We start from the raw sequence: 15,145 nt of genomic DNA on the forward strand, positions 1-15,145 counted from the left end.
CGGTCTTCTTCTTTACTGCCCAGTGCTGCTCACCATCAACGTGGGAAGAAGTGGCATTGGTGCAAGCTCCCAAACTTTGGTATAATATGATAATGGAGCCTGAGTAAAGTGCAGTATGGAGGTCAGCACCCTCATTGATTGGGAGGCTGTCTAAGGGACTGAAGATAAAACTGTGGCTTGCTTCAAATCTTTGGGTTTGGATGGGTAATAACAGGTACAGAGAATCTGTAGACTGCAACTCCTGTCTGAAATGATGCTGATGAGAATGGGGGTGGTGGTTGTGGGGCAAAACGTCAGAAAGACCAAATAAAGGCTTGTTACCCCTCTCGTGTAGGTCCCCCTCCTTGTTAGCATAGGCAGTGGGACTCATTTTACTACAGAAAGTGATGTTTGCAACTGTGCTTGGACCCAGAAAAAGCAAACGTTCAATAAAGGAAAAACCGCTTGTGTAAGACCCTCTTTCTCCATGTTTCTGTGGAGTGCACCTTTTGCTTAGTGAATCTGGATTTCAGACTGAACTTCAATCAAAATATGTATGGAAATATATACTCCATACATTTAGCACAAGAATGTGGCTAAATTTTGTATATAGACTTTGGACAAATCTCTTTTTTTTAATGAGAGCACACAGTGCAGAATACTCTTTGTTAAAGATATTTTATTCCTAGATTTTTATTTTTCCTTTTTACATTTGGTGGGCATACAAAATGTCTAACAGTACTCTTTTAAATATTCTGTTACGGTTACACTAACAGCTATAACATCGGACTACTACTCTGTCCTTGAACTGCTGCCTCAAAATAAGGATATTCTGGCTAGTTTTTTAAATTGACTTAGGCAACCATCCTCTACTCACTTACTTGAAAGCAAATCCTATTGAACCAGTAAGAATTACTTAGATTGTACCATAATAAGCAATAGATTTTGCACTGTCACCTAAGTAAATTATGCTTACTAACAGTTTCCCCCCCTAAATTGTTAAAATTTTTAATTTAGATTTTTCAGAGGGCCTCCAGAAATCACACATATTTTTCATCGTTGGTAAGTAGAAACGTCAGACAATGCTATCCAATGGGCATCTGAAATTCCTGTGAATTTCCTGTGAATTGTTGTGGTGAAAAAAATATCAGTCATCACACATAAAAATGTTGTCCTGATAACTTGTACAGAAAGTGTACATTCACATGATGTTGTGAATAAAGGGTGAAGATTACTCTGTGCAACATGGTGATATATGTATATGAAGTCCTGAAAAGATAGGACTGTTGCCATGGTAATCACAAAGGAGAATGTGCAGTTGGCGTGGTGATGGTTAATAACACCTGAAATGTTATGTTATGTATTTCCCACACAGGAAATGAAAGACATTCATTCAGTGGGACCCCTCGTGCAAACATACACTCTTAACTATATGTTGAACCAAAAATGCTGTTCCTTTGTAAGCAATATGCAGTTTTCCCAATATGCTCATTCTCCCCACCTCAACAAGATCTTCAGTACTGAATATTGAACTTTAAATAAATAAAAGTGTGATAGCCTTTGGACCTTTCCCCTAGATTCTTCATATAACTGGCTATTTAGAAGTTTTAGGGATTTGAAAAAAGGAAGGCATTTTTGTTTAGACAGTCCTTTTGGCCACTGGTCATAGCCTTCTAGTAATGGATATTATTCTAAATTCAGTTGTTAATCTCAAGTAGAATTGACCCATTGAATCAGTGGGACTTTGATAAATAAATACCAGCAATGGAAGTGAGTGCCCTGTCCCAGTCACCCAGAGCTGATACTGTACTAACAATTGGATTTAGCCTTTTGTGTGTGCATGCTAGGTGTGCATGTTTCTATAGTTGCTGGGCACTTGTATTAAGAGAGGCATGTGTTACGACACACATCCTCACAAATTTGGCCCCTTTTCAGAGAACAAGGACATCAGAATGGGGTACCTTTTGTAAGCCCCATTTTAACTTGTTAGGCTTCATCTTGATTCCCAGCTCTCTGATCTAGAGCTTCTCTCTTTTTTTAAAAAAGCAGGATTTTGCTGCATGCCTCAGAGGTACCCCCTATTTGTACAGAAAGCCCATCTTCATCCTTATTCTTTCCCTCCAATATCAGCCCCATCCTTGTCTCCAGTTTTATCAGCATTTTTTTAAAAGGGCACATGTATAATTTGTATGCGTTCTGTGACTTACTAGAATACGAGTAAGTCACAGGATGCATATAAATCACATACCAGAGTATCAAGCTGCCCTGTGCATTTGAAACTTTTGCCTGGGTTATTAATACTTTTATAATAGTATTTTTGGGTGGATTGTATCTGATTGAAATGCCAGTGGAATTTTTGGGAATAATGTTTTAGGTCAGTTCTAAAGAGTTCCCATAATACTTTCAACTTACAACATTGTTGGAAAAACTTGAATTTTGAAGGCTGAAGCTTTTTTTTGGAAGAACAGGCTGTTTTGAGAAAGATTTGTTCAGAAAACATGCCTTCTGCTACTGCTTTTCCTTCTCTTATGATCAAGAGCTGAATCAAGCAGGCAGTGGTGACTCATTATCAGCTGTTCCGTTAGGTCCATTCAGGAGCTTGGAGGAAATTTTTTTTGGGGGGGGGGTTATTTCTTTTCTGTGCCGTCAAGTCACTTCTGACTGATGGCAAACCCTTGCAAGGATTTGTAGAGGGTACACAGAAGTGGTTCCCTTCTTTTGGGGACACCCTAGGACTGTGTGGCTTGCCGAAGGCCACCCAGGCCAGCTCTTTTCCCCTGGAGGCACAGTGGGGAATCAAACTCCTGACTTTAGACTTCACACTCACTGAGCTATCCAGCCAGCTTTTGGATGATAGACTTCCCTGAATCCCTCAGTGTGATTGGAGAGAAATTCTGAGAGGTATAGTCCCAAAAGTAAATCTCTGCTAAACATCAGTCACACAAAACTTAGTACATTGCAAATGATGGCATGAAGAACACTGCCACTTTTGTGCATTTATAGAAGAAAGACTCTGCACCAAGGAAGAAATATCTATGGCTTTAGAACACCCTCCATTAACACTGAGTTACCCAGTGTAATGTAGTATAGTGTGGTGTGGTGTAGTGCAGTAGACAGAGTGAACAGACTAGGACTCAGGAGATCTGGATTCAAATCTCTGCTCAGCCATCAAAGCTCATGGGAGAGGAGAGGACTTGTAAAATTATTCCAAAATATTTCACATAACCTTGAAAGCTGTGTTTGGGTTGCTAGGAATTGGTTCAGCTTGAGAGCACATCGCATACACACCATAACAGAAGTCCCCTCATAGAAAATTCTGCAGGTAATTTTGCCAGTTTTTTCAGGAGAGTGACAGCAATTATTTTAGTAGTGCAGGCTTCGCTACAGAAGCTCAAAAGGCCTGTTTGTGGGTGTTTGCAAGCAGATGTGTTAAAAAATATTGACCATGATTACATGTTCCTTTATCTCACATCAACTGTGGCAGTATTAGCAAAACAGGAGATATGGCCCCTACCCACTTCCTCTTTTTCAATCAAAGGTGTTTGTGCTTTCCACATGTGTGCCCAGCAATATTAGCTCATTCAATTGTAAAAGAGGTGGGCAACTTCCTGGAGGAGTGGGCACCATGTGTCATTGCCCCCGTCCACTGGGAGTAGCTCTGTTGCTGCCACTACAGATGCTTGATGCATACCACTGAGATTCCTGGAGATGCTACGATTCCTGACGCTCTGTTCGTGGCAACTTTCTGTGGTGCAGGAAGGCACCAGTGGGCATTATGAAACTCTTAACAGAATCCAGATGAGTTTTAATCACTAGGTCTACTGCCAAGAACACTAGGTTGCTTGCCAATAGTATAACAACCTGGCAATCTGGTGATAATCCTAAAATAGAAGCTCTGCATGACTTCATTAGCAGCAAGTACTTTGAGTTGTATTCGGAAGCGATTAGATTGCCAACCCACACACTGCGTAGAGTACCAGTGCCATGTGCGCTTGGAAACACATCGCTGTAAAGAGGCAAGCCACTGTATTTTGTAGCAGTGGAAACTTCTGTTCCCTGTTTACATGTGCAAGGTGCTGCGTTCTCTGCAGTTATCCAAGCATTCCAATGATAGACAGATACTCCAGGGTCACTCTGAGCTATGCACCTGAGAGGCTAGTGGCTGCTGAATCAGTCAGAGGCAGAAGATGCAATTTCCCAAATTATCTCTGGCTCAAAGGGGTTTCTGTTTTTGTTTCAATCGGAAAGAAGCCTTTTTCTGCCCTGTGTGGGAAAATAAGGCAAAAGTAGCATCATTGCCATCAGCGTAGCAGGACATATTTAAGTGTAGATGCTCATTATAACAGTTCTTATAGCGGTTGTTGTGACTTTTTTGGGCTCTTTGGCCGTGTTCTGAAGTTCTTATAGCAACGCCTGTAAGGGGAGTCTGAAACTGCAGGCAACTATGCTGAGCTGCCAATTCTAGTAGTTTTCACCTCCACCAGTTCTTTTGTAAAGCTAACAGATCTAAATTGCCCATTATTGATTTATTTATTGGATTTCTATCCTGCCCATGTAGACCAAAGGTCTACTCTGGGCGGTTTACAAATTAAAAAAAAACCAAAACCAAAATACATATACAGTATTATAGATCCAACGTGGTGAGAGTATAAGAAATTAAGAAACGGCAGGAGGGAAAGCCTGTCCACATAGCCAAGTTTTAAATTTATTCCTCAAAACACCCAGAGAGGGAGCCAGGCGGATCTCCACTGGCAAGTTGTTCCAAAGGCGAGGGGCCACTGCCAAGAAGGCCCTGTTCCTCATTCTTTCCTTCTGGACCTCCCTCAGCGTTAGGCCCCCTCAGCTGCCCGGTGTGGCTAAAATGAGTGACTCTGGCAGAACTGCCACTGCAAAATAATTTGAGTAATAAGTGCATAGCTCACAACAGGAAGTTGTTGCTGTAGAAAGCCATCCTCTTCCCTTCTGTTATGGTGAGGATTGCAGCTCAGTTGAGGGTACAGAGAAACCTGAACATGGTGGCAGATAATGTTGTAGACCCTTCTAAAAGAACCTCTTGGTCTTTTCACCTTGAGAGCCACTGACTGTTGCCAAGGTCCTACTTTACAGAATCGTAGGTTTTGTACTGAATCTGAGTATTTTTGTTGGACTACAACTCCCATTATTCCTTTCCATTACAGTCATGCTGGCTGGGAATGATCAGTCCAGCACACCTGGAGGGCAACACATTGAGGAAGGCTGATGTGTTACCTTGTTCTTGATAGCATAATCAAAGTTAAAGATGATTTAATATCAGCAACAACTTCATAAACTGGTGCAAGGAAATTGTCCCCCAGCCCACTCCACCATCCATCTGGCGCTTGCTGTGGTTGTTTTTGTATAAAAATGTATAGTCAGGGTTATAAAATGCTAGGGGACAACTATTATAGTGTATAAGTATCTGTTAATACTCCAGATGGATCTACTGACAGCCTGGTGCTTCCTTTCTGGCGCCGAAAGAACAAGGCTGTATTATTAGCAAAATCAATCTTTAAGTACTGTGCACTATGGAGATGTATTCATTGCAGTTTCCCTTTCCTCATATGAAACGGGATTCAGATTTCAAGCACAGATGGGAGATGAATAAATAGAACATTGTCTAGCTAACTAAGCTACAGGAAAGCTGTCCCTGTTTGCAATGCAGAAAGATCTTCCTGGGACCATATTTTCATGTTTGCCTTATTGATCTCATACATATGTTTGGAAGGTTGGCTTTGGGCTTGTAAAACAATTTTTCCCCTTTAAGCTCTGAACTTTCTTTACCTGTAGATTACCGTCTGAGGTTTGAGCTAAACACTGCGTGCAAATACATTTTAACAACTGATGATGATCTTGTTTTGCTTCTCGTTACAAAAATAAAGACACCAATTTTAGAGAGGGGAGTGATATGAAGCAGCAAAATGGCAGAAGGGAGGAGATGTGCCTCTCTCCTCTTTCTTCATTCCAGATTCCCATCCCACCCCCAGCTGCTTTCCCTTTACTGTGATTGCTGGTGAGTTAGCAGGATCAGTCTTTTAGATATAGTGGGGGAGCTGCTTCAGGCAGAAATATTATCAATTCTTAAAAAAAACACCTCCAGTTTAAGAACATGGGATATTGTGCTTCTGTATCCATAATTCAGAATGCCAGGAAATGGCCCAATATTGCTGCACAATATCATGCCCGTATGGCCATCAAGAGAAAAGGATGCCAAGAGTTACATAGCAAAGGGCAGCCTGGATGTTGACAACACCAATGTCAGCTGTCAAGATGGTCTACAAGATACTACCATTCACAAAGAGACTCCAAGCAGGGGAAGATCCCAGAATCCAACTCCTTTTTTCTCACCCAAACACAAACAATTGTCAGGGTTGTTTCTCAACACATTTTGTAGGTATCTGTTGCTTGGAGGCACAAAACAAAATGGCTAGAAGAAAGAAGTCTCTCATGTTAAGTACATGCACTCAAGTACATGTCTGTGCATTGGAAGGTATCTCAAAGAGATCTGCATGAAGACGGAGTGTTTCTGCCTTATGTAACCCTGTACACAGTTCACCCAAACATATAGGCTCAGACATGTTCCTTGAGAGCTTATTTTCTTTTATGCTGAAGAGTGGAGCACAACACATCCAGAAATCGAGAGAAGGCTCAAAGAAAGATATGTGTAGTTGTTGAAAAATCTGATTTTAAATCACCCTCAGGGATGTGCAGTGTGGGTCCTTCTTTGCAAAATAATGCTTACTGAGGATTTACTTATGATATTGTGCAGTGCAGCAAATCAGCATTGAACAAGATGATTCTAAAAATGTGGGGAGCCCAGACAAAAATTGTAACCTTAAAACTGGGCTTGAGAATAGCACCAAATATGCTTCCTTCCCACCTTTGGGAGGGAAATTAAATACCTATCTAATGGGCTGTGTCTTTTGGATTGAAAAACATTATGTTAAATCAAGTTCAACATCCCACACCTTTCTGTATTTATGGATCGGCTGCTCCAATTCAAGATGAAGGGAGCAGCAAATAGACTCTGTTATTCTCTCAGCCTCCTCCTTAATATCAGAATGTATGAACCATCACCTTGTATTTGAAACATTGACAGCATCCAGATTCAAAAACAAGGAGCAAAGATGAAGTTCAGATAGATCCGGGGTTGCCTCGATTTATGGCCATAATCTGTTCCAGAAGATGGATGTAACTCGAAAAGGTTGTAAATCGAAGCACCATTTCCCATAGGAACGCATTGAAATGCAATTAATCTGTTCCAGCTGAAGAAAAAAAAAACACAAAAAAATCACTGCAAGACTCATTGGAAACACAGTTAATCCCTTCCAGCCAAAGGTGGTGGTGGGGAGAAAAGCAATCAAGCGTGAAAGACCCAATGGAAATGCACAGAAAACAAACAGAGCAGATCAGAAATGCACAGAGAACAAAGGGGGCATGTTGAAAATGCAAAGAAAACAAAGTAAAAAGCAAGGGAAGCATGCAGGACCCATCAGAAATGGGGGAAAAAAACAAAAAGCAACCAAAACCCCCCCAAGACCCATCGGAAATGGGGGGAAGCCAAAAAACAAACAAAACCCCCAAGACCCATCAGAAATGGGGAAAGCCCTCCAAAATTCAACCAACCCCCCCAAGACCCATCAGAAATGGGGGGGGACAAAAAAACAACCCCCCCGACCCATTGGAAATGGGAAAAAACACTCCAAAAAGCAACAAAACCCCCCAAGACCCATCGGAAATGGGGGGGAACCAAAAAGCAAAAAAACCCTCCAAGACCCATCACAGCACAGATACATAACCCCCCACAGCCCAACACCACACTGCAAAAACACCCAGAACAGTTTTTAAAAAGCAGAAAACAGCACCTTGCCTTACCAGGCAGCCTGAAGCCTCCCTGCCAACACACACACACATGCTCACTCAGAAGCAGAAGCGAGGCAGTCCCAAACCTCCTCCAATGCACGCTGTCTAACTGCTGAGGCAAAAGAGCTACAAAGAAGCAGCCTCGTCACCACCTACAGTTAGCAATTTGAATTTTCCACCTTTTTTCCCTGCCTTTTTTTGTTCGTAAGTGGAAGCTCTGGTCGCAAGTAGAAGCAAAATTTTGCAGTCGGAGCTGGTCGCAACTCAAAATGGTCGTAAGTAGGGACATTCGTAACTCAAGGCACCACTGTACCATGCTTCAGCAAAGAAAAGGGAGATTCCTGATGCAGACAAGAAGGAAGTCGAAAGACCTCCATCCTCTGAATCTGCAAATCCAACATTTGAAATAAGAAGTCAGAGGCATATTTCTCTACACACATCTGGAATCAGTTCAAGATGAGTTAATTCATTAATGTGACTAACCTCATCTATACATATATAAGCTCCTTTCAAGTGCCTCAAAGCAGAGGTTTCATCACAGCACTTGATGATCATCCATGTTTTCCAAGCAATAGATGCCTAGATCTGTACTATGGTTGTTGGGAGAATGGAGAAGCAAGAACAGCTGGGATGCGGCTGTAGTCGCTCTGCCCCAAAATATTCTGAAGGGCTGTATTGGACTTATGAAATGGGGGAGCAAATTGCAGCACATGCAAGAGAGAAACATGCACATTATTTAACTTCTCAGGTAAACTTACATTGTCATGCCTGCTCCACAGAATGCAGACTGGAAAGCTGTTTCAATTTCTAAACCCTTTCTTCAGAGTAGACAACCCGAGGAAGAAAATATGTATCAGACCAAAAACTACAAACATGTTGCCAGCATGTTTTCCAAAAGATGTCCCCCTCACCTTTTGAAATAAAAAAAGGAGGCTGGAAGTGAGCAAAATTATAGCAAAGTCAAAATCTTCCATACTGTGTACAAGACGGACAGTGAAGAAAAGCATGGGTGAGGGGAGAAATCAATTCATTTGAAATGTTGTGCCATTTTAATACTCTTCTTGTGTCTGCATTTTTACACAGACACAGAGTCTGCTTGCAAACAAGAATCCCAGAAGCTTATTTGGCCAGAAAAAAATTTACAAGTTAGTGAAGAGTTAGCTAATTGGGTCCTGATTGATAGGGTTGAAAGTTCAGATTGCTCCAGATTAGGAGCTGTTTTTCCCTTTGAAAACTTTTGGGGACGACTGTTTGGTTTCAGAAATATTGAATGCTTGCTGGAAGTGCTAGAACAAACACAAGCGCTATTTGTTTTTCTAAGATAAGGGGGAACACTTCAAATATGCCTTACAAAGGTGTTTGCCAATTCCCTGAAGATATGTGGTGATATGTCCAACTTTCTGGACGACTGTCAGTCCATTAATTTCTTTAAGGCAAACCTGTCCCTCCTCCTACTTATTAAAGAAAAACTGTCTTTCGACAAAGTTTCTGTGACCTTTCATTGCTCTGCAGCCCTCAAAGTATCTCCCTCCCACTGCACACCAATGTATGCAATGTATCATTTCATGAAGCTCTTGCTGGCAAGCCTATAGCATGCGCACTCAGTGTTATAACAAAGTCACTGATTTTCCCATTTGAAAGGCCTTTTTTGATTTCAGCCCCTGCAGCCCTGATTATTTCCAAATTAAAAAAGTGGGTGCGGCCAACCATTTAATTTCAAGATAAACAAGATTGGTCTTTTGGATTTATGTGATACATTTTAAATCTGGGGTTGTTTGGGGTTGCCTATTTCAGAATAGGATGGACTAGTTTTATTTTTTTAAAAAAAAATCACAGCTCAAAAACTATTTGTCTAAACTTCCCCACATTTGGCAGAGAGGAAGAGCAGACTGCCTGCTAAGCCTAATATGGGCATATTTGATGCTGTTCTGAAGCCCAATTTTAAAATTACAATTTTTCATCTGGGCTATCCCCGTTTTTAGAATTGTCTTGCAGAATTCTGATTTGCTCTGCTGCACAATATCATGAAAAATTGTCCATTGCTAATGTGTTACTACACTACTTTTACTGCCAAGGAGATGCAAAGAGGGGTTATAGAGCATTCTTCCCAGGTTTCAAAATAATTTGTTTGGCATTGTATTATGCACCATGACTTTGTTGGGAAGGGAGCCATTGGCTGCTGTTCCTTATGCAGTAAAATATTTTCAGCTGATCCTGTCCATTAATCATTTTTCCTTACAGTGTCAAGTTCAATCCTGAAGGAGGGCCTTGCCAGGGAGTAGCAATTGCATCTTTTACAACTGGAAAATCTTGAGAGGAAGTGGCAAGTGCTAGTTTCTGAACTTCTGCCATCAGTTACTCTGTGTGGTGAAGTAGATAGCTGACAGACTGAACCCAGGATTTCTGGGTTTGAATCTTCATTTGGCCATGAAATTCACTGGGGGCTAGGTTGGAATTGATAAAACTATTTGTTAAATATCTCATCTACCTTGAAAACCCTATTAGAGTCCCTATAAGGGTAAGATTATAGAGCAGGGAAAATACAGTTTGATCTACTGGGTATTTACAGTTTATCGAATTGGGTTTCTCTCAGTGAATCAGTGTAGCTGTCCAGATGAGAATTTCAAAAGTTAGCAAGCCACAGGCAGATAGCTGTTTGCATGGATTTCTGACAGCAGAAGCTGCTGAGCTAACAAGGTGCTAATTGGCAGTTTTTTGAGTCCTAGCTCTGTGATGGGAAAGGACTTAAAGGCTGAGTCAAAAGCTGATAAGTTTACGCTCACCTCACAGTCCCTGGCAACCTGACTAATAAGAAACTGAGCTAACAGTAAAGACTAATTGGGAGAGAGAGTGAGAGAAGGTGAGGGTGAGGGCATCACAGCAGTTCCGATCATTAAAAAGAAAAAGAGGGGAAAACAAACGAGAGAGAAATATGCAGATGGGAGATTATGATCTTGCAAGACCAGGAGAGTGATCAGAGGATCACTCTCCTCTGATCACACTGGGCAGAAAGTGGACAAAAGTGATGGTGTCAAGCTGATAAAGGAAATTTTAGCCACCTCTGTTGATAGAAAAACAAAAGCAACATAAAATATGATTCCACAACAGGGTTCATCTTATTGAGCTTTACAACATGTAGTCACTGGGTTTTGGTTCAAATTCATCTGTGCCCAATCCAACATAAATTGAGCCAATGTAGTTGCCCGTTAAGTTGAATCAATTTGACAGCACATGGCAATCAGCAACTATTGGTTACATTTCCAAGATCTGGTTTGAACCACCACTGTTACACATTTCTAAATCCAAGTGACTCTTTTTTTCCAAAGGATTTTATTTCGGCATTCGTGGCCCTTCTTTCTAAGGTAAATTTCTAATGAATACATCCAGAAGTTTAACAGGTTATCCTACATTGTTATAGAAGCAATTTAAGTCTTTGTCTGTCTTGCTATATTCAGTTTACGAGTGAATGGGCATAGAGTCGCTTACTCCCTTAATAAAAGTATTACTGGGGTGTTGGTATAAGCAAATGTGCATCACTTCACGTGGGCTAAAACTAGGTTTGGACTAGATGCTATGGGAGAGATTATAAAGAGAGTCTGTAGAGCAGGGAGTGGGCAAAATTTGGTTCTCCAGCTGCTGAACTGCAATTCCCATGCCTGCAATTTGCTCCGGTCCTGGCCATCATGGCTAATAGTGAGATATGATTGAGGTTTTAGTCCTGCAACATCTGAAACCTCATCTACTGCCTGCCCATGATATAGTGTTTATGCTATACAGGTTACAGTACTTGCTTTGCACAACAGCCAGAATAATCCTTTTTTTCATGGGGCACCTCTTGTACATTTATATAGGTTGGGGTTTGTTGTGGAGTGTGTGTGCTGAGCTAGAAATGACGAGGAAGGGCAGATTAATTAATTCAAAACACTTGTTCAAAAAGGCCCCTGGATAGTTTTCAACACTAACTGGAAATACAATCCAGTCAAAACACTGGTGTAAAACTAGTCAAAAGGATAAAAATTGTGACAGTATAGGAAAGTGAATGAATGAATGAGCTTTATTATGGTCACTGACCAGCAGATATATCCAGATGTGACTATAACACAAAAATACAATGAAAAGTAGCATAAAGTAGCAATATAATATCACATGCACAGGAAAGTGTGTAACATATACTCAACACTGATCTAAATAAGATGCACCTTTTTCCTATTTCAGGTGTTTTAATCTGTTGTTAAGCGGATTTCAGTGTATCATTTCTCTTTCAGAGCTTTTGGATTAGAAGGGATAAAAATCTAAATACATTAATAAATATTTGCCTTTCCCTCCTTGTTTAAGAAAGGACACCGGGGTGCATTCTGTATCTCATTTCTTCATGCAGATAAGCGCATCACATGTATTTCCAGCCAAGTTAAATCTTCAGAACAGATGTAGGCTATTGATTGTTAAGGCTTTAAGAGCAGTTGGAGGTGCCTGTGTGCCAGGCTTAGTACAAACAAGTTATTTTTTTAAAGAGCTAAATTGCAGTCAACATGTAGCCTGATTTATTGTTCAGGACTCCATTCCCACAGCCACATATTTAGCATGAGCTTATATAATCCCACAACTAGCTTGCATTCATTAATCTCTGTGGATGCGAAGGAAACAAATTCTATTCCTTATCCAAAATGTTTTGCAGACATTAGAGCTGGAATTTATAGCACGTAGCATGGTCCATTTTAAACTTTTACATTTAGAAACACTTACATGCCCCACTTCAGTTTTATTTTTTTAAAGGGAAGCAAAAAGTGATAGATTTCACTCTAGCAAGCGCCTGCTCAGAGAGAGGAATATTGCTTGATTTCCTAGAGGTGCATCCCTCTGTGACAGCAACTCCCTGGGGCTTCACATGCTGTTTTTTTTATGTTTGACTAGGAACTATGCGCTCAGCAATGGAGAGCTGGTAGGCTGTGCCACTGCTGATACTCCTTGCTGAGATATTCAGAATTTACTATGCGTGTTGATCACAATCTGTAAAGAGGGCTCATGGTCCTATTGCCATTGTGCAACCAGGAAGGAAATTATATGCTGTTATGCCATGAATGCATAACATTACTGATGGCATAGTGTTCACCAAGGAATCTGAGGCACTTTGGGCTGTGTAATAAGCTACAGACAAGTTGTGAAGCCTAGACAGCCTGTTCTCCAATAGAAGAGAATTGGTAGGGAATTGGGGTGTGGGGAGGAAAAGTCAGGAGGCTGCCCCATGCTGCCTGAGGCAATTTCCTCACTCTGTCTACTGACAGGGTTGATTCTGAGAGAAAATATTGGTATGTTTTATTGACCATGAGAGACATCATTGATACTAATTCTTAACAAATTCTCCTATTGTTAAGGGCATAATCTCTTTTTTTGCAATCAAAGTGGCACATTCAGTACACAAAATTATAACAAGTGGGTATCAACAGGGTTTTGGGGTGGAGGGGGGACCTACTCGTTTTCAGTGGAACGGTATATGAAGATAGCAATCTTAATTGTGGCTGTTTTACTCCAGGTAGGACAAGCCAAATGGAAGCGGATGCTATAGACCAGGAGCAGACAAAATGTGATCTCTGTAAAGCCTGTGGGTCAGTTGTTTTGAAGCCTTCACTCCCCCACAACTCCTATATTTTTCTTATGTAGGACAAAAAGTGTTCTGCTGCTCATGGAGGCACTGAGGAGCAATGGTTTCTGTTTGCACAGGTTACAGGTGTTTCCATCCCAAAAGGAAAGGCACATCAAATCTGGAAACCCAGATTTGATTTATTTATTTTTGCCACTTCCCTCAAAGAGGGGGAAATGGAGTCTCTCAAAACTGCCTCAGCCTGTTAGACTGTAAAAAGAGCTTCCCCGTGGCCACCCTTATCCAAAAAGCAGTGAAGCAACAAATGATGGCACCAAGTGAGAGCCTCAGGAACAAATACATCACTCCTGTTGTGTTAGAGGAGCGTAAATGTCAGTCCTCCTTTTGGGCCCAGCTGCAAATCTGTCATTTTTTGATGCCAAAGGACTTGGGTTGAAATGAACCAAAAAGCTTTAAAATTTTGAACACTGAACTCCTTTGAGGTCTTCTTTGGTTTATAGTACAGTACATTTGTTTACATTTGGAAGCAATTGGAAATGCATGCTAATTGAAAAGTTGAATTTGCTTTGAGGAGTAAGAAAAGAATTTGAAGGAAAGGACCATTCCACAGCTCTGGCTGGGCTTTTAAGCTTATTTTATCACTCAGTGGAAAGGTATTTTACACCCTTTTTCTAAGGCACAGGTTGTTATTACTGTGAAGAAACTGACAGAAAGAACAAACAAATCTAAAAAAGATCCTTCCATTAGATCTTGTTTCTTGATGATCAGGCTCCTCGTTTTTCATGAGGGAAGAAACAAGTTTTCACATTCATTCTCTGTAACAAGTCATGCAGTAGGTGGCAATTAGCTGTCTCTTGTCCACTGATCTTCATTTCTTGTTTGCGCCCTTGCAGCTTTGGCTTTTTGTTACAATATAGCGTTCCAGAATAGTAAATGGGCAGCATCGGCCACCCACATACACTCACAACGGTTATCATTTCTCAGCAAGTGTTAACTGTAGTTATAGAGTTGACATGTTGTCACACATAAGCACACGAAAAACAGTAACCTCTTCCCCTACCAGTTGGCATATGCAATAATTGCCCTCGGTGTAATTATTGGATAGATCTATTCCTGTGGAGACTAAGAGGCTGACATGTGGAGTTATGTAAACCCTATGGTCCAATAACGGCTTCAGGAGTTTGACTGAGACCATAATGATGGATGGTTCAACCCAATTAAAAATCAGGTCCAATTCAGACTGAGTGGAAGGCAGGTGCTTCTCCTTTGCTGCTTCGAAATAGTCTGTCAGCAGTGGCCTCATTTGTAGCAGAAATAGTAGAGAAAATCTGTGGTGGTGGCAGAATTGTGTCAAAATATGGCGCCGCAAATAAGCTCAAAAGAATTACTGGCCTTCCTGTCTGTGTATATCAGTGTTGATCACTTGGGATACAAGAACTGCCTGAGGCTGTACTTGGGAAAATGGAAAGAAAGAAGAATAATGGAGTCATCTCATAATCATCCAGTTTACAAAACTACTTGCTTGGAAATGATTCTTATTCTCTACAAGGCTTGTGATTATTTGAAAGCCTCGGCTATGGGCTGTGGCCTAAATCTAATTGCTAATCCCAACCATCGGACAATATTCTGTTCACAGAAGATGGAGCCTAACGCTCCAACTGCAGAGCTTTTGCAGTTTCCACCCTGGTG

The 15,145-nt window shown here is 41.0% G+C and overlaps 1 protein-coding gene across 2 annotated transcripts in view; it reads left to right on the forward strand.

Annotated features, from left to right (window-relative positions):
- The window catches only part of AK5 (adenylate kinase 5), a 132,532-nt gene that overhangs the window by 103,351 nt on the left and 14,036 nt on the right, over positions 1-15,145 (forward strand). For both annotated transcript variants that reach the window (XM_072997816.2, XM_020794687.3), the window contains exon 10: positions 997-1,041. In XM_072997816.2, coding sequence (XP_072853917.2) covers positions 997-1,041 — 45 coding nt within the window. The remainder of the gene's footprint in view (positions 1-996; positions 1,042-15,145) is intronic.

This window comes from Pogona vitticeps, chromosome 4, assembly GCF_051106095.1.
Source record: "Pogona vitticeps strain Pit_001003342236 chromosome 4, PviZW2.1, whole genome shotgun sequence".
NCBI lineage: Eukaryota > Metazoa > Chordata > Lepidosauria > Squamata > Agamidae > Pogona > Pogona vitticeps.